This window comes from Oreochromis aureus, linkage group 2 (genome assembly GCF_013358895.1).
Source record: "Oreochromis aureus strain Israel breed Guangdong linkage group 2, ZZ_aureus, whole genome shotgun sequence".
NCBI classification, from domain to species: Eukaryota; Metazoa; Chordata; class Actinopteri; order Cichliformes; family Cichlidae; genus Oreochromis; species Oreochromis aureus.
The window spans coordinates 16,431,045-16,444,164 of NC_052943.1; the positions used below are offsets into that span (position 1 = coordinate 16,431,045).

The 13,120-nt window shown below is 39.9% G+C and overlaps 1 protein-coding gene across 1 annotated transcript; it reads left to right on the plus strand.

The window, feature by feature from the left end:
- The first annotated feature begins 10,368 nt into the window (after positions 1-10,368).
- Positions 10,369-12,368, plus strand: sox3 (SRY-box transcription factor 3). The gene has a single exon (XM_031743100.2). The coding sequence runs from the start codon at positions 10,700-10,702 to the stop codon at positions 11,600-11,602; it is 903 nt and encodes a 300-aa protein (XP_031598960.1). The 5' UTR covers positions 10,369-10,699; the 3' UTR covers positions 11,603-12,368.
- Positions 12,369-13,120: the final 752 nt, after the last annotated feature.

Consider the following 13,120-nt stretch of genomic DNA (forward strand, 5'->3'; position numbering starts at 1 on the left):
CCTCAGCGGTTCTCACTCTCCCCCTGCATTCACCCTTGCTCCTTCCCCACCCCTCAAGAAGCTTTTGGAGGCCCAGGCTGGTAGCTGTGGTACCTTTCACTTCCCGCAATCTGAGAGGCGGAGAGCTGTCATTTGCCAATTTGGCCTGAATGGGGCGGATAGTGGATTGAATGTCGTTTTCCCACCAGGCTGCGCCATCCAGACCAGCAGGGGAGGGAGGGGGGCACAGGGAGCGGGGTGTAATGTTAGAGTAAAATTAGAGCTTTGATGGCAGCTAATAGTGTGTGATGGGTGGCGTTGATGTGGATTTCCAGTAAAGACGCCACAGGTTCTCGTCTCTCTCGCTCTCTCTTTCCCTCACTGCGTCTCTCTGTCAGACACACCTGTGAGATTACGTGGGCCCTGCTTTCTTAAGAGCTGTGATTTCTCCTTGATGTAATGTAATTATACTTCTACAACTCCAAGCCTGCCTATGTCAAAGGCTACGGCAGGTCTTGTTTCCCTGTTCACACACACATAAAAACACATGCACACGTGCACCACCTTCTTTTTTTTGAATGAGGAAGGACGGCACAATACAAAACTTACGTGCTTCCTCTGAAATTCCAGGGCCTGATTGGATGGGAGCAAGTGCAGAATATGTTAGGGGTGTTCTTGATTTTTGCATTAGTTCACACTGCTGAATATATTTCTCAGTTGACCCGCATGTTCTGCTCCAGGCTCTGCAAGCCGCCTTTGGAAGGTCAAATATTTTTTTACACCAAGTTTACAAGTTTTCCTAAAATTTAAGAGAACTGATTTTCAGAGCAAACTTTTTTTGACAGATGCTATTATAATGAAACTCAGAACTGAGGCATTATTAATTTCACCTATAGGTAGTAGGTGGAAAAGTGGGGCAGTGGTTAGTACTGACACATAAAAGCAAGAAGATCTTGGGTAAAACCCCGGCCGGGGCCTTTATTCTCCTGGCGCGTGTGTATGTTTTCCAGCTTCCGCCCACAGTCCAAACACATGCATGGTAGGTTAGTAGGTGATTCTAAACCGGCCATGGATGTAAGGTAGATAAAATGCTGGAAGTGTATAGAATGTGTGGTTGAAATGTGCTAATAGCGCTTTGAGGGGGTCACTAAGACCAGGAAATGAAATGCATTATTTCTAAAACAATTTATCTGCTTTGAAAGAAGTCTGTTGTGCACACACCAGTCTGTAGTGATTATAAGTTTCAGCAAAATGACACATTACAGCTGAGTTTAGATTAAAAAGCATGGGCCATTAATTTTTATCTTTTTAAGTTTACAGTGAAAATTATGAAACTGATGGAAAAATTATTGATTTTCAGTATTATTATTATTTTTTAGTAGTAGTATTAGTACTATTATTACCATTATTAGTAGTAGTATGATTATTAATAGTCTGTTGTACTACCTATGCTGACCAAACATGAGTTTGTTTATTAATCAAAGATTTGAATTCAGGATTAGTAATTTGAGTTTTTACAGGAGCAAATTTTTGTTTAACCTGGATTTTTATTTAAAACTGCCCACACAAACTGGAAGACAGCCACATAGACCACAGAATATTTCCTCTGTTAGGTTTATGTCAGTATCAGCAGATCATTTCTTTGTTTACTGTCAGAATATGAGTTAATTTACCACGTTTTTAAGTTACACTAACACAAAGTTTACAGTATTGCAGTCATTTAGTGAGCTGATTAGAATTGTCCCAGCATGCATTGCAGCTGCTTTTTTGTGGTGGGGTTGGGGGAGAGCTAATAGTGTGTCACTCACCTTTCCCATTCCTTTGCAAAACACAAGGATGCACGAAACACAACACTGAGACCTGCCTCGGGGCTAGCAGGCACACACACACGCACACACCTGTACCCACACATTACATTAGATGTATTGATAGCTTGTGAGGCACGAGCAGCACTGTGATGCTTTAACATGCGGAAGGTTAAAGGCTTCTTAAATGTCCATATCAATCTGCATGCTTGTCAGCTTGACAATGGTGGAAACAGAACACCATTAGGAACACCGGGCAGTATCATTCTCATGTGTGCAACATTAGAGAAATGGATCACTCTCTCTGAAAGGCATTCATCTGGATGTTTGCCAAGCCAACGCATGGAAGATGAATTATAGTGGCCATGGCAAAAATATTGAACGTGAGGTATGACGTATGCTCGGGCTTTTCAACAACTAACTGGGCTTCTTCATTGTTTGGTTCAAAAGTGAGAAATACAATATCCCGTTCTTAAATTGGATCCGATTGCATACATTTTATTGTTCTGCTCTTTCTGGGTATATATGCTCGTGACTGTGCAGGGTGATTGTCCTCTTCCTGCTGTACTCTGCTCTCCTGGGATGGGAGATGTTTTGTTTTTTGAGCTCTTTCACACCAGCTCTCCCTCTTTTTTTTTCTTTTTTTTTTAAACACAATAGCGCTCTCTCCTCTCGCCCAGCGTGGCAACCCTTTCAAATGGGGAAGCTCCAGGTCAGTTTCCCTTGCCAAGTTTTGCAGCCTGCCATGTTGTCTATTCTGCTCAGCTATTTAAAAAATGTTGAATATCAACAATGGCTTTCACTGGTGCATTGTCAACTTTTGTATGAAGCAATCTTGGCTGAATGAGATGGGTCCCAGAGCAGGGAGAGCTCAGCTGCAGTGTGCACTGCCATACCGGTGACTGCCCAGCGCTCTCACACTTTTTATTTCTCTACTGCACAGAGGGCTGCCTTGCTGGAGGTACTCCTGTTTAAATGGCTGTTGATGGAGTCTGGGCTGAGGCTGTAGGCTGCTGATGTCCCTGCCATCTTAGAGTCCATGGTCCTGCTCCCGGGCCTGCTGGCAGTCAGCTGTTGAAGGTGTGTCTAACAGAGGGATCGGGAAGCAGCAGCAGCCTTGGAAGCAGTGAGAGGTTGGTGAGTGTCCTCAATTTTCTGGCCAGAGTGGGAGGAGGTTAGTAGTAAAGAGAGAGAGGGAGAGAAAAAAGGGAGGGGGCATTTGGGATGATGGTTAGGAAGCTCTGTGTGAGTTGCGTTCACATATGATATATTTGTTATGACATAGTCTAATTTGAGTCGAGGAAGCTTAGCTTTGCCGTCTTGTCACCTGTTGGTTTTATTCTGATCAGATACAGCAGCATTTTAGATTTCAGGAAAAAGCAGAGCGGTCAAATCCTGCGGAATCAACCTCAAAGTCACAACACGTGAAATAAAAAGAATCTTTGTTATGATTTTAAAAAAGTATATAGGAAAAGTATAAAATAATCACATTTCTTTTATTCAAAAATACTGTATAGTCAATTATTTTGACTTTTAAGAATGTTAAAACTACCCCCAATTGTTAAGGTTTGTCCTCTCTGACACTCACACTGGATGCATCAGTGACTTTATGCTGAGCTCTGTATACATCTATGTTTGTGAAGAGAAGGATGAAAGCAAGAATGAGAGCTTGCTTCCAGATAATAGTAGCTTAGGCTCTTTGTCCTGCTGTCAGGCGGGAGAGGAGCGAGGCTGCAAATCTCTCCAATACAGCGGCAACATCTTGTATGTTCCATTGACATATCAGTCTATGGGGCAATGAGCCGTCACCCCTGCACACTTCTGCACACTTCTGGTCTGGATGTGTGTTTGTGGATGGGTTTGTACAAAATAGGTGGCACAAAAGGGTAACTCTTTGCTATATTAGGGACAAGCGCAGTCGATACAGGTGGAATGTAAAAGTATAGAGCATTATTAGGTCACCGTAATAGCCTGCGCCGCTCAGAACAAAGGCAGAACTATTTAGTTTTTTATAATAACACTTAAGCAGGATTATGTATTTTTTTCTTATTTCTATGCTTACAGTTTTTATTTCTTTTTTTGTCTATATAACAACACAAATCACAATTCAGCAACTTCTACTGAATCATTACTAAAATTAAAATTGTGCTTTTTAAAACGACATGAGCTCTAGCATCATTCTGATTTTTTTTAATAATAAAAATTTTATATTTTTTAAATTAAATTCACCTTTTTATATCATGTATTTGAAGCAATAGTTATGTAATGCTTTAGAAATACAATTTATTCAAATATGATTAGAGACTTACAGAGATTTAATCATAAATAAATGAAAGAATGAAAAAAACTTTTATATTCAATCAGAAAAGTCTAAAAACTAAATTCCTAGTAAACAGGCGGAAACCTTAATGCTTGAGTACCTGTGTTGTCCTCTGTCTCACCTCTCCGAGCTCCAACCCAAGGCAAGGTGACCAAATTCATCTCAGGCCAGCCCATCCATTATCTTGTCAACACAGCCAGCTTCCCACCTTAGTTTGCTCTTCTCCCAGAAGACGTACTCTAATGAAATACGCAATAATCACCACACTTATCTCGTCATGCTCAAGGTAATTAATATATTTAGAGGGCGATGGCTAACTCTTAATTAAATTATGCCTCTTTTAATGAGACCTTGACTGCTGCTAAATTTATGACCACTATCTGCTTTATCAAGTGCTTGGCATGCAACAAAGATTTGTCATTTTCTCCCAAATCACAGCCAGATTACACATTATGGTACTCATGATTTATATATCAATTAATGCTTGTTTGTTTCTTTATTTAAAATTTAATAAATTACCTCTTATAATTACCTCACCTAGTTTTTGGCTCTTAAAAGCCACAATTTCTGCAATTAATGCTCAGTGCAGTATCGCTGTTACATATTCATTTTGGAGGAGGACACAGATAACAACTTGGCGGCATTAATCACATTACAAAATTGGGTGTATTTAATTAATTAAAGTTACGCTGCAAATTAATTGTGCATTCTCACAATATTATCTTAAACTAATGAAGGCTTAACAAAGAGACTGTTTCCTTTAAAAAAAAAAAAAAAAAAAAGGAAAAAAGAGGCTAGATTAGTTGGGATCTCAATTATGGCTAAAACAAAAGAGGGCTGCTTGCTTGGGCATGGCGCAAAGCAAAAAGTGACGATTCAGCACTTTCTTCCAAACAAAAAACGGAGGAAGTTTCCATTGTTTTGGGGAAAACTGAACATGGCAATGATTCACCAGATACATGGAAAATAATGAGTGTTGTAATTAGCTAGTCAGGCATTAACATTACTTAAAATGATCATCGTATAGGAGTGCTTGATAATGCCATTCACGTGCAGGCGTTTTAAAAATCAGGCAACAGCTTGCTGTCAGACTATCATAACTTTGCTGCAGGGGGGAAAAAAAACATCTGGAGACTTAATTTCCACTCTTCTCTTTTGTTGCAAACCATTTATTGTGCATGAGTGCATCTCATAATTCTTAAAAAAAAAAGCAAATGAGATGTAAGGTTTGTATGTTCACTATAAATGGAAACTGCGGTGGGCTTCAGCTGAGACAGTTTCAGACTTTGCACTCGATGGCTTAATACAGACCTCACCCACAGGCTTAGAAGCAAAACCACATTTATTGAAATTTTCTGCTTAATTTGAACTGAATTGAAATTAGCTTTCAATGGATAGGAGCTTATAATTCACAGTAATTTAGTATTTTATTTTTCATTTAACGCGTCATATACCAAATCCCTTAATACGAAGTAAACGTACAGAGTCTTTGTCTAAGAAATGACATCAAGGAGCTAGTAATCATTGTATATTCATTTAAAAATGCTTCCACCAATGTCCTCTCCTGCGATGTAATTTCATTTGCTTTTAGCTTCATTAGTCAATAACCAGTGAAAAAACGGCTTGCGTCAATTATGGCAACTGCAGGGGTCAGTGAGTTTTTAACTGCGCATAATTATATGGAGTGGTCTTGTAACAGTGATTAACCCTCGATGTGTGCGATCAAATGTGTTTCAGATGTGCATTCCTAAATGATAAGCAGCTACAAGCCTAGGAGTGTGAGGCGATGAGGTGAAAAACTATTCCCTTGGCTAAGTGAGATGGAGCAGAGTGTTGGGTGGTCACGCCTTGTCTGCTCATGACAGTGGCGGGTTAAAGAGATTACACTGGGTCTGTGTCAGCAGCCTTGGCCTTGCTCACATAAGAACATAATGAGGAAGGACATGCTTGGCCTGCTGGGGAGAAAAAGAGGCTCAGATTTGAAGCAGTCTTCACAGGCAGCGACAGGAGGCAAGCAGCTTTTTGCATGTTGTTTTACAAGCAGAGGTCAATAAGTAGGAAGGTTGCATTCCACAGAAATGAACAAGGTGACTGTTGAGTGCAGGGAGAACACTTCTGGGCTTCTCTCTCCAACCAGCACAAAGAATGAAAACACAAATTACTCTGCTACACTGGAGGGAAGAATGCCGTATTCTCCATTAGCCTGGAGTCCTCCTGATGACGGACTTGCAACACTCCACTAAAGCTTTCCTGAAAATCGATGCATCTGTGCTCTAACTGTGTGTGTTTGCTTGTTTTGAAGGCGTGAGCGGCCATCTGTTCCCTTAATAACTGAACTTGGAGACTTTCACAGCCTCAGATGGTCTTGAGTCGGAAACGATTGTCAGAATAGCATCGGAAAATTTTGAACGTTTAACGATCTATCTTTACTTGAAGCTTTCCCAATCTCCCTCATGAGAACTAAAATGCTTCATATGGCATATTTATGAGGGAACAGTCCAGGAAAGAGCAGTGGTAAAAACATGTTTCTCTCAAAGACCTGACTTCTATTTATTTTCTGCCCTGATCCGTGATTTCTCTGTCTTCTGTTTCTGCCAGCAGGCGGTGAACACCGGCTTACAGCAATTTTAAACAAATGTGCTTATTCAAGTCAAGGTCCCTTGCTCATCCTTACTGTGGAGGAAATTTGCAAAGATTTTAAAATATATATATGTAAATATATTTAATTTGTTCCAATGATAAAACGGAAACTTCATTAAATTAAAAAAAATCTTCAAGTCCTTTATATTAATTTGTTGTTTGCCTCTTAAAGTTTTCTGACAAACAAGAGTGCTGTAAGAGTGCAGTCCTCTGCTTCGATAACATCTCAAAGCAAACCAAAGACTCACATTAGGGAAAGCTCCACTTCCTAATAGATCAAGCAGGCAGAGCTATTAAGAACTAATTTATAAATACCTGTTGCTAGAGGGGATCATAGCTGATGTCTATTTTTTTCCTCTCTCTCCAAAGCAGAGCAGGGAATAAAATTGCACAATCCTTATACAGTTAGGATTTTTAAGGATTTTTAAGACTTAATTGCGATTTTTTAAAATAAAGACAACTGCACACTTTTTTCCCCCAAATTGTGTCAACCCACGTCATCAGTTAACGGAGTAAAAATGTTCCACCGGCCATGATTCTGCATTACGCACAGACGTTAAACATTTTAAGCAGTTTACGATATACGGGTCAAATATGTCAAATTACCATTAGGGATACCAGCCCAGATTTGTGTAATAAAGAGGTGATAATAGCGACACTTTTATTCCTTTAAATGACCCGTGAATATTATTTTACCTGTGTTGAACTGGGAGGACGCAACCATTCACGCCGCACAATAGGAACAGCAGACCGTGCGTAAATTGCATCTTCATTTGCATTCCCAGTCCAAAAAAAAAAAAATCATGCAAATCTTAATGAGACAGTTTCCATTGTGGCTGTAATTGAAAAGCCATTCTTTGTTAATTACTGTTTCTCAAAGGCCTTGTCCGCAGTCACTGAGCTGAAACAAAAAGAAAGTTATTGATTCTGGAGGTCGTGGGGTCTAAAATGGACACGTAAAAATAATGTTTATTGTGGATCTGAGGTGCGACTTTTGATAATGAAAAAAAGTCTGCTTTGTTTGAGAACTGTAAAAAAAATGAAATGAAAACAAAGAACTGTAAGCTCATTCTGCGACAATAAAAGCACGATTCAAAACAATAAATTTCATCTATTATCAGGTGTTGAAAGCTGAATGCATGCAGCGCCTGCGCCTTGTCGTGTATTATTAAAGTTGCTGTCTGACCAGAAAGCTCTAATGCGTGCGGAGCACTATATTTTAAAGCAGGCATTTATGTGTCGTTGTGTCAGTCTGTCATCCTGGATAAACTTTAATTCCTCTCCAGCCCTGAACTAATAAATCCTTTGTTTGCTTTTATTTGTAGGCCTAAAGGCCGACACTCTGCACAATTTTCTGTAGCTCCTACCGCAAGAACATAACTGTAAAAATTAAACACACATTTTTGCTTTTATTAAACACATAACTTGTGTCTGTGTTCTGACTAAAAATACAAAACGACTAAATTCTGCGCTGAAATCTGAGTTTTTGAGAGGAACTTTCGCTCTTAGGTTGACGCGCTATTCATTCATTATTATTTATTTATTTTTTTTACGTTAAATTATACCCGATTGAGGTGATTGCAAGCTCGTTACATCCTCCCATCAGGACATCCACATATTTCCCAACATTCAACAGTGGGATCCTGCAGCCGTGCGCCCTGAGAGCCCCTTAGGGCCGTCAGGCTTGTTGAGTCTGAATCAGAGCAGACTGTGCTGGTGGTCCTCGGTTCCTTAATTAGGAAATTAGCCGCACAGAGGCCCTCATTATCAAACTCCGGGTTACTCTTTTCTCCTCTCTCCCTCTCTCTGCCACCGGTCAATTTCCATAAGCAGATTACAAGCGGATCAGTACTGAGATTCGCCCCGATAAACAAATAACCGGTCCCGGAGAATTAGATGACTACTAATTGAACGTTAGTTTTATTGCTCCTGCTCTGTTTGTCACGCCCCATTGAACGTGGAAATTAAATTCATGAAGTGATGTCTCTTTTCAGCTGATTTACTATTACGGTCTTATGGGCTACAGTCCCCTCCTTTTAAGATAACATAATTATATATGTATTTTATATAATGTGTGTGTGTAAACCTTTAATTAAAAAAATATTTTTTTATATCTGTCGTGAGAATAAGCTTTTTTCTCAAAGTGCTTTAAATATGGTGTTTGAGGGTTTTTTTTTAAGTAAAGTGGAAAATAAAACAGTTGGAGAATGTTATCGGTAGCTCGTTAGAAACCTATAAATCAGAAAGAGCTTGGCTTTTCAGTCTGAATATTTGCTCTCACCGATGGTGACAAATGATGAAATGCCTGAATGCCTGCACTCCCTTCGCATCATGTACATGGTGGGCCTTGAGCAGCTGCCCTTTAAGTTTCAAAGCTGTGAGGTGTGAAACCCTCTAATATGCGCATAGCAGAGCGGCGCCTGAAGAGCCCTGTCGATACTCAGGTGTTAACAGGCGTTTTCGATGGGCGATTTGCTCCCAATCATTAGCAGGTGTGAGTTTTGCCCAGTTGAGTGATTGGTATCAATGGCCAAAGTCGTTTGTAAGGAGACCCTGAAAATCATTTTAAAAACCATTAACGTCGATGAGGGAAAACGAGTCACCCAACAGCTGACGACGATTTTCAGGGCCGCCAGTCGGTTTACGTGAGGGACACTCAAACTAAACTTTTCCTCAGGGACCGAGGAGATAGCCTGTCCCCTCCACAAGAGGTCGTTGATGTATTAAAATTCCCCAGTGCTGGGATCGTAACGCACAACATTTCGATTAATTTCATTTGGAACATTTGGAAGTACGAAATCCCTCTATCATCATATAAAACAGAATAAATATTCTTGTTTTTGATGCTTTATTTTATTTTCAAAATGTATATTTTTTTATTATATTTAGAAAACTTAAAAAATGCCCTCATCAACCTCATTCTGTATCAAAAACTCATTGCATGGATTTCATTTTCACAGTGACTACAGGATCATTTAATCATTCAATACCTCTGGGAAATTTTTAAAAAACCAAAAAAAAAAAAAAAACCCCGTGAGAATAACATTCAGGTTCATCAGTTGAGCATGACAGCATCGAAACCCCAAACTAATGTGAGGAGGCAATTTTTCCAGAAGATTTGCAATATATTTGACTAAGTGGCAGAAAGAAACTTGCACTTTTTTTTCCTTTCAAGTAACATATTTTATTTCAATATCCCGCTTTTTTAAATGACTTGGACTTATAAATCCATGTTGAATCGGGGTCTGCCTCTTTAGCAAATTAAATGACACCGATCCCAAACCTTTTGTTTGGTCATATGGTTTCATATTTTAAGAATTTATAGTTGTATGGGTACTTTACAGCCTCCATGGTATTACAATCCTTAAAAAACAGATCATACGCACTAAATTTGAAACCAAAATATTTTGTCATTAGAAGAAATGGGATGCGTTCACAGACAAAAAAAAGGAAGAAATAAATCGGGTTAATTTCTGTTATATACTCGTTGATTTAGTCTTGTAAAATTTTGTAAACCCAGAACATTTGGAGTTGCGCTGCTGTTTTAAAACTTTACCTCTCCCTCCTCTTCTGACCAAAACACAGGAGTGTGTGCTCTGGTTGGTTACGCGCTGGATATAGGAGCCGCGCGCTGATTGGTTACCTGGTCCTCATTGTCATGCTGTCAATCCACATCACATGGTCCGGCCCCTAGGCCTATTAACAGATGAGCTTGGCGAACAAGTTTACAGACTTCTGTTTCAGAGCCGAGAAGGAAGGAGCAGTTTGAGCGGAGAGAACCTAGAAGCACCTGCAGGCACATTTGCCTCTTAAGGCAGAACTTTTTTTTTTTCCAAAAAAAAAGAAAAGCAAAACATCATCTTATGAGACCGGTCAGTACATCTACCTCTTTGACTTTTGGCGTTATTTTGTGAACTTTTTATGTGCCTGTGAGTGAACACTAAAAGCCGCCTGAATGTATAACATGATGGAAACCGAGCTCAAGACCCCGCTCCCGCAGTCCAACTCGGGCTCGGCGCCGGGCGCAAAGAACAACAGTGCCAGCGACCAGGAGCGGGTAAAGCGGCCGATGAACGCCTTCATGGTCTGGTCCCGGGGTCAGCGGAGAAAGATGGCTCAAGAAAACCCTAAAATGCACAACTCTGAAATCAGCAAGCGCCTCGGTGCTGACTGGAAACTTCTGACCGACAGTGAAAAGAGGCCATTCATCGACGAGGCCAAGCGTTTACGGGCTATGCACATGAAGGAGCACCCGGATTATAAATACCGTCCCCGCAGGAAGACCAAGACCTTGCTAAAGAAAGACAAGTATTCTTTGCCCGGGGGACTGTTGGCGCCAGGAACCAACCCCGTCAACAACGCTGTGTCAGTGGGGCAGCGAATGGACGGATACGCGCACATGAACGGGTGGACAAACAGTGCGTACTCCCTCATGCCGGACCAGCTGCCCTACCCTCAGCATCACAGCATGAACAGCCCACAGATTCAGCAGATGCACCGGTACGAGATGGCAGGCCTGCAGTACCCGATGATGTCTTCGGCGCAGACCTACATGAACGCAGCTTCCACATACAGCATGTCTCCAGCGTACACGCAGCAGACCACCAGCGCCATGGGACTGAGCTCCATGGCGTCAGTGTGCAAGACCGAGCCGAGCTCACCACCGCCGGCCATCACGTCCCACTCTCAGAGGGCGTGTTTGGGGGACCTGAGGGATATGATAAGCATGTACCTGCCTCCCGGCGGGGATAGCGCAGAGCATTCATCCCTGCAGAGCAGCCGGTTACACAGCGTCCATCCGCACTATCAGACCGCGGGGACTGGCGTTAATGGAACGCTACCTCTCACCCACATCTGAGAGTAGCACGCAAAAAACCCACACACAGACTTAAAAAACTTTTTAAAAAAGTTACGGATACTTGAACTTGCTAAAGAGACAACGTTCAGCAGTTTTGTTTTTAAAAAAGAGAAACACGCTTTTATCTTCTGACTTGTCCATTTTAAAAGACTTTTAAATGGATCGAAACTGAACGTTGAGCCCGTCAGAGTAAATTGCGCTGCAAAGAGGCTTTTTATCGCGAGTACGAGCAATTAACTTATGTAGAAGAATTGGACTTCTATATTTTAAATGATGCCATATTTTCTCTCTATGAAAAGGCATGTGGCCTCATGAAGGGGCTGGTGTATTTCAGAAAAGCTGGATGGAAAGTTGTTTCATAAATGTTTACACTTAATTTGTAGACTGTCAGTTGTCTCGACTGTGTCCAAATTTTGTAGTCTTTTTTTTTTTTTTTTTTTTCTTCCCTTCCTCCCAATGAACTAGGTTAAAGGAAATGTAAAGACAGTGCGGGTCGCAAACGCAAGTTTTATTTATAGTAAGATTTGTTTTTTTACTTTTGTTTTTTGTTTTGTTTTTGTTTTTAGCTTGTGAACCCGAAGTTTTGTCACGTAAACTGTTCAATTATTGTTTTATTTTTTGTAAAATATTCTGTTCTGTGATGGTTTTTGACAGTGTCATGTTTGCTCATTACCCTGAACGAAAAGGTTTATTTAAACTGACGTTTCTACATATTTTAAGACCATCCTCTATTCTTAAATGCTGAATAAATTTCTACGAAACGTTACTTGTGTTTCCGTCTCATGTGTGTGTATGTCTGTATATGTAATGTGAATTACGAGAATGTGATATAAAGGTGATTTAAAAGAAGAAGAAGAGAAAAAAAAATATAGGCCCTTAAAACAGACTGAAAGTCTTCTTTTCACAATCAAAACCTTCTGAAGACCAAACAATTGGCATTTACATTTGTAAGATGTGTTCAGAATAATGTGTTCTTTTTGAAAAGTCTGTGCCTTGGTTCAAACACTTCCGATTTTCTTACACAGAAGCACAAGCAGGAGAGGAAAAATGTTTCTCATTGTTTTAGAAGGTATAAACATAATTTTCATTCCTGGTCTAATTTTGAACATCGGCCTAATAAAGAGTGTCATAATTCTTCATTAGATAACAGGCTATCTGTCAAGACAGGTGCTGATTTTTATTTTTAATTATTTTTAAAGAAATTAAGGTTTGCTCTTGTTGAAAAGCTGTATACACTCCTAAATTCCCTTAAATTCACTCAGTTTTCATATGTCAGATGGGTTGAAAACAAACCATCTAAAAGTACTTCATTGCTTAGGCTTAGGTTGGTTTTTTATTTTGTCTCATTTGAATAGGTCTTTAATATACAAGAATTACCTTTCGTAATTTTTTTTTTTTTTTTTTTTTTTTTTTTCCTTGAAAAAGGAAATATAAAAATCTAAGATGTTTTAAACTAAAATGAATTAGACTGCCAGATCCTTATAGAGGCATATTCAGATTGTATTTAAACTGGTAACA